Source organism: Aspergillus caelatus, assembly GCF_009193585.1.
Source record: "Aspergillus caelatus strain CBS 763.97 unplaced genomic scaffold BDV27scaffold_553, whole genome shotgun sequence".
Lineage (NCBI taxonomy): Eukaryota > Fungi > Ascomycota > Eurotiomycetes > Eurotiales > Aspergillaceae > Aspergillus > Aspergillus caelatus.
The window spans coordinates 1-6,295 of record NW_022475816.1 but is presented as its reverse complement, the minus strand read 5'-3'; the positions used below and the strand labels follow the sequence as shown (position 1 = coordinate 6,295).

General features: G+C 46.9%; 3 protein-coding genes across 3 annotated transcripts; all 3 read left to right on the top strand.

Annotated features, from left to right (window-relative positions):
• Window positions 1-91: 91 nt before the first annotated feature.
• On the top strand, window positions 92-1,995 carry BDV27DRAFT_164779 (major facilitator superfamily domain-containing protein; the record flags this gene model as incomplete). Its single annotated transcript, XM_032073757.1, has 8 exons — window positions 92-104; window positions 183-336; window positions 397-557; window positions 630-752; window positions 811-1,167; window positions 1,224-1,277; window positions 1,335-1,382; window positions 1,439-1,995. The coding sequence occupies 8 exons, from the start codon at window positions 92-94 to the stop codon at window positions 1,993-1,995; spliced, it is 1,467 nt and encodes a 488-aa protein (XP_031920240.1).
• Window positions 1,996-3,458: 1,463 nt separating this feature from the next.
• Window positions 3,459-4,840, top strand: BDV27DRAFT_171079 (glycosyltransferase family 69 protein; the record flags this gene model as incomplete). The annotated part of the gene is made up of 1 exon (XM_032075504.1): window positions 3,459-4,840. Exon 1 carries the CDS (start codon window positions 3,497-3,499, stop codon window positions 4,838-4,840), a length of 1,344 nt encoding a protein of 447 aa, XP_031920239.1. The 5' UTR covers window positions 3,459-3,496.
• A 555-nt stretch (window positions 4,841-5,395) lies between these two features.
• BDV27DRAFT_139851 (uncharacterized protein) lies at window positions 5,396-5,611 on the top strand. Its single transcript, XM_032069534.1, has one exon. It carries the CDS (start codon window positions 5,416-5,418, stop codon window positions 5,584-5,586), a length of 171 nt encoding a protein of 56 aa, XP_031920238.1. The 5' UTR covers window positions 5,396-5,415; the 3' UTR covers window positions 5,587-5,611.
• Window positions 5,612-6,295: the final 684 nt, after the last annotated feature.

The window sequence follows — 6,295 nt, the reverse complement described above, 5'->3', positions numbered from 1 at the left end:
TTTTTACCTTCTCTTGTTAGCTCTCCTCTCCTCTTGTCCATAGAACTCTCTGTCTACGAAGTGTACTGCGTGCTGGCAATTGCACCTGATCATGGGAATTTCTGGTATGGTTCCGTCTCCTCGTACTTTGTCCGAATCTTTAACAATGTACAGAGACCGGTATTGACAGCTCTTTTCTCCAGAGTCAACATCCGCCAAAAGTAGCGATCATGGCTTGTCAACAAATTCAGGAATCTCACAAATCAAATCAATCAGCGAGCGCAAGTTGATGGCGAAAATTGACCTTCATCTTTTGCCTTGCTTGTGTATATTGTACTTGCTCGCATTTTTAGACCGGTTAGCATTTCACGCCCCACTTCACGACATATCCTTGATGCATGCTGACCTGTCCTGCAGAGTAAATGTTAGCAATGCTGCCATTCTTGGCCTCAAAGAGGACTTGAACCTCGAGCAAGGCACCAAATTTAATACTGCATTGACTATTTTCTTTGTGCCGTATATTATTTGTGAGATCCCGTCTAACATCCTGCTCAAGAAGCTAAAACCACATGTTTGGTGTATGTCACAATCCCTGCCCATGTTTTCGTCAATGCTCTTAAGAGTCGGTGATTAATATGCCCTGGTTTAAGTGTCCGGCTGTATGTTCATGTTTGGTGTCGTGATGATCTGCCAGGGTTTCGTCACCAATTGGGGCGGACTGATGACCACACGATTTTTCCTCGGTGTGTTTGAGGCGGGCATGTTCCCCGGGTGTAAGTTAAATTCCAGCAGATGAGTGTATGGTTGGCGAGTGCCTAATAAACCCGCCAGGCTTCTATCTGATGGGTATGTGGTATAGGCGCAGCGAGGCCCAGAAGCGGTTTAGTTTCTTCTTCAGTTCTACCAGTCTGGCCGGCGGCTTTGGTGGTCTATTGGCGTACGGCCTCTCGCAAATGGGCGGGATTCGAGGATACAGTGGATGGCGCTGGGTATTTATTATCGAAGGCATTATCACTGCTGTAGTGGCACTTGTCCTGTTTTTCCTCATCCCGGACTTCCCAGAAGACGCCAAGTGGTTGAACGAAGTGGAACGTGCGTTCATTCGCGAGAAGCTGGCAAGTGACGTGGGAAAGTCTGCCCATCAGGTCCAGATGGGATGGTCTGAGATTGCAACTGTTCTCAAGGACTGTAGGTGGAGGCTTCACAGTATGGCGATTCTTGATGTGCACTGACGATTTCCGCAGACAAGGTAATCCTCGGCGGTATTATGTACTTCGGTCTAATCGTCCCTGCCTACAGTTCGTATCCGTCACTTTCAAAGACTCCCACCGATTTTACTAACTCTGACCCTCTAGGCTACGCTTTCTTCGCGCCATCAATCATCAAATCCTATGGCTATGATTGTATGTCCTCTAAGCGGTGATTATATCCAAAGTTCTATGCTAACCTCAGCGGTTAGCCGTTACAACTCAATTATACTCTATTCCTCCATGGGTAGCATCATTCGGGTTCTCCATGATTATTGCATTCTGCTCCGATCGTCTAAAGCACCGCTTTGCCTTCACAGTAATTCCACTTATGATTGCCATCGCGGGGTTTGCCATGCTCTTCTCCATCCACGGTACAGACCATCGCACCGCCGAGTATGGTGCACTCTTCCTAGTTACCTGTGGTGCTTACAGTGCCATGCCTGTCATTGTGTGTTGGTTTGCCATGAACCTGGGGGGTCACCACCGTCGGAGCGTTGGCATCGCCTGGCAGATAGGGTTCGGCAACATTGGTGGCATTATCGCGACCTACTGTTTCCTTGAAAAAGATGCGCCTCTATATAAACCTGGCTATAGCGTCTGCATGGCCTTCTGCTGTTTGACTATTGCAGCTTGCTGTGCCTACATGGCAGCCATGTGGTTCGACAATCGCAAACGTGATAATTCACCCGTCGATCCAAACGCTATTCCTGACGAACAGGCGGAATACTTGGGTGATTTGGCCCCAACCTACCGCTACCAGTATTGAAATGCGCATCTTACGACAGGGTATGTTTTTAAAGTCAGAAAAGTCTGGAAATCAAGGTTTTTGTCCACGGAATTGGCGATGTCGGCGGGCAGCCCCAACTGGACACACACACACACACACTCTCTCTCTCTCTCTCTCTCTCTGTGTGTGTGTGTGTGTGTGTGTGTGGACCCTCAAGTATTTCTGTCGAAAATAAATGATGAAAGAATCCTCTGAATTTACGACATATGGAAAGAAAAGATTGGTTAGGTCTCAGTTATCACTATACGAGGGAGTCACGTGTACATGGAGGTGAATAGCGCTTTCAGGTTGAATATTCAATACCTACTAAGAGCAAGTTATTGTCTACTGCTCGAGATACCAGACAGCGTGAGGAAATGGAGGGAAAGATTAGGTTCATACTAGGGGAGACCAAACTAATTAACATGTGCATATTGAAACTCTTAGACCTCTAGGGATTTTACTCAAATATTATGGAGGCTTCATAATATGAGCTTAGATCGAACGCACTAGTGTCAACTTTGGAGTCGATGTCATATGCTGGTGTGGAGGCCGTATTGAAGATTGTATGTAGGGATAAAGGGGGTTCAAAATGTTGAAGTAAAAAAGGGGTATCGCGGACCCGCCCGTAACTTCTTATGTGTGTATACGGTCGCTTAGTGAAGACTTAAGATGCGCTTAGGATTCAATTGTATTGTTTGGCTTCACTTTCTCGAAGCTTATACCGAGTGCCACCACAATGTTCTAATTGCTATTTTCAAGGACATACTCGAGTCACATGTTCTCATACCATTATTGGTTAGTTTTTATTTATCGATAAGAATGCAATTGGGCCTGGGTATTGCACACACAACACACACAAGAGGTTGAACCGGAGCGGAAGCGTCCGGCTGGTTTACGTGTCCGGTTCGCCTCCCGAGTATGTACGCGATTTGAGTTGACTAACACGTCATGTCAATTCGCCTGACACCACATGCCACACCTGTCTTGCGGCTAGGTACATACTCCGTAGAAGTCATGATACTCCTTATCGAAGAATGGGGCTGACGGCAAGCAAGCTGAGTGGTGGGCTGGTGGGGCTTGGTGAGGAAGAATGGTTCGTATGTTGTGGAGCAATACGTACGGAGAGATCATCCCAGCCTACAGAATAGGCAACGTGATATGATCGAGCAGCTTAGCAGTCTTAGCTGCATGCATAAAGACTCCCGAGTAAGTTAGTGTGCTGCCTCTCAATCGACGATGTGGGTATGTGTGGGTCTCCCTAGCAACAATCTCACGAATGATAAAGAGGAAACCTTCCAAATCTCCGATTAGGATCTCCTGTATTGGATGGGTCCATGTGGGCTTATTGCATTTTGGCCAGAGTTTAAGTTTTGCCGAGCGGCTTTGTCAACCGAATCTCATTCTCAGCTCGGTTGTCCTCTAAAATTTCAATATTGCCGCCCCCCGGGAACAAAACTCCGCAGATTCAGATCTCAGTATCTGGGGTCTGAGCATCAAAATGTCGCCCGCTACGGATTTTCTTGGGTCGAAGATGGACTGGAGATTCACTCAACGCCATGTCTTACAGCTTGCTGGTGCCACGGCGGCCCTCCTTTTGTTGGCATTCCTCTACATTAATTTCAATGTGGGATCATCAACAATGAGTGAGGCGATCCGGGTGAACAACAAAACCCAGTCCTGTATAGATTTCGACCCTGCAACTGTATCCGAGAAACTGGGTTCAGCCATAAAATTTAAGCAACACTCCTACAATAACGCCGAGATTTCGGAGTTTGTGTGCAGTATTATGAACCATGACATGAATCTCACTGCCAAGCTGGACTGCGCCGAGTCCATCGACTCCCGATATGAACATCTACGGCCCTCACCATCCGGGACCCCCCGGATTCAATACTTCTTCGCATTGGATCTCTACCAATCCGTCCACATCATTCTTCCGCTCATGGGCTCCATAATGCAGGCAATACGCTATCTGGGACCCGAGTACTGTGCGCTCTCAATCGTGGAGGGCCGATCAACGGACGGTACATACGCCATTCTTGCTGGTTTAAAGACCGAGCTCGCCGCCATGGGTGTGCCCTATTTTCTTGTCCGAGACTACCTAAACCCCAAAGCTGGAGGTGAAAATCGCATCACGGCATTGTCGCACCTCCGCAACCTCGCTCTTGAACCATTACTGGTAGAGGGCAAGAGTAAACATAGCCGGCTGGCCCCCAAGCCCACTATTATTTTCGTGAACGATATCGTGATCTGCCCCGAAGATATCTTGGAATTAATTCATCAGCGCGTTATCCAGTCCGCATCAATGACCTGCGGGTTTGACTGGAACAAAAACGCTGGTAACTTCTACGACGCCTGGGTTTCGCGCTCGATGTCGGGCAATCTGTTCTTCGAAGTAACCCATGATGGCAAACATTGGCTGGGTGACGATATGTTCTTTGACCACCCTGACAGTGTAGCCCGATGGGATCAATCTCTCCCGATACAGGTTTATTCCTGTTGGGGTGGTATGGTCACACTGGACGCCGAGCCGTTTATTAAGGGAAGTGTTACGTTTCGCAGCTCAGAGAAAGAGGAGTGCTACATGGGCGAGCCAATGACACTCGCCAAAGACCTCTGGAAGTTGGGTAGGGGCCAGATCCTCGCCGTGCCTGCAGTGAATACTGGATACGAATATGACCAAGCGCGAGATGCAAAAGGACGACGCGGGTACGTCCATGAAATTGTCAATCACACTCAATACAATACAGAGGCGGAGCTGGTGAAATGGGAGAAGAACCCTCCGCCCATGGTGAAATGCATGCCAGTGTTTGAACGACAATGGTGGACGACGCCAGTTTGAAATGAATGAAAAAGTTTTGCTATATACCTTGTATTTTGGAATACTCATTTCGTAATATAATACAATCTTGATGGCGTTTGGAAGTTTGCGGCAGATGAATGTCTCCGTTTTGGTGCTGATGGATGCTGAGGATCAGTTTGACCAGATAATGATGCCACGATAAGACCAAAATGGATGGATGAAGAGGCCTGCCCTGCTTTTACGTAGAAGGATGCGTATAGCAGTGGTAGCTGCATATCTTTGCGACAAGGGAGCACTAGTAAATGAAACCAACAGCTCAATCTTGCCCTTGGTATAGTTTGTTGGCTGGTCGATAGTCTGGTTCGCTGATATCGCTTGGACGTCAAGGTGTCGGAGAATATACTGTGACGGGGCAGTAAGACGTGCATGCCTGGAATGCCGTAGTATACGCAGTATCTTTAGTCCCTAATATCCGGAATATCCGGAAAGTCCAAAGAACACGGAAAAGCTAGAAGAAAATTCAATTATGTTCATAGGACTTAACTACACTTTAATCTTATAAACTCCTAGAATTCCCCTTAATAATAAGAAAAAGACTTTCCTAACTTCCTATCATGCTTTTGCGCAGCGATACAGATTGGCTTGATATCCATTGGCTAGGGCAGACCAACCACTTCGAAAATCCCTCAAGTTCGTGGAAGATTATCAAGAAGTTACAGGAGCATGAATCACGCTTTTCACGGGATGAATACGTGTCGCTTGCCACATCAGGCCAGCATGTATGAGATCATGGGGAAGGTACAAAGAGCAATGGAACTCAACATCAAGGGTTACAATATGCGGTTAGGTGAAGATCTGTTGAAAGGCGGGCTTCTCGGTGGCTTTGAGTAGAACCTGGCTTACAACTATAACACAGCCAACGACCATCACATGGCACTGACATGGTTTGAAATATTGAGAGATACGTGGATTGCCTGGAACATTAAGGAAGGAAGGGACGTTGACTGACCGACAGTGACGAAGAAGAATATGGCGAGGTGCTTTGTCTATCTTGGTAAAATATGACAAGGCCCACGAATTACTCGAGACCGGTTAATAAATTCAAACAAGAAAAGTCACTTGATTGGCCTATGCCGGCTTAGTAAGTATCTTCAATATGCGGTAACGTATTTCACCGGTGAGCGGGCCACACCAACGAGCGGGCCACCTCATCAAAAAATTACGCGTTTTATTGCCTCACTCAATTCAACTACCAACCATGCCTCTAAAAGCGCCTCAAAATTCAAGAAGTTTGGCTGAGCAGGAGGACAGAATACTACTTGCTATATCCGCTTTAAACAGAGAAGAAATCTGCAATATTCGTGAAGCGGCGCGTGTCTATAATGTTCCTCGCACAACTCTTCAACGACGATTAAATGGAATCACTTCGCGCTTAGAAACACGCGCCAATAATCATATATTAACTCAAAATGAAGAGGAATCGCTTGTACAATG

What these genes read in the sequence shown, in the direction of transcription:
- BDV27DRAFT_139851 (XM_032069534.1), top strand. Translation starts at nt 5,416, where the DNA reads ATGCTTTTGCGCAGCGATACAGATTGGCTTGATATCCATTGGCTAGGG.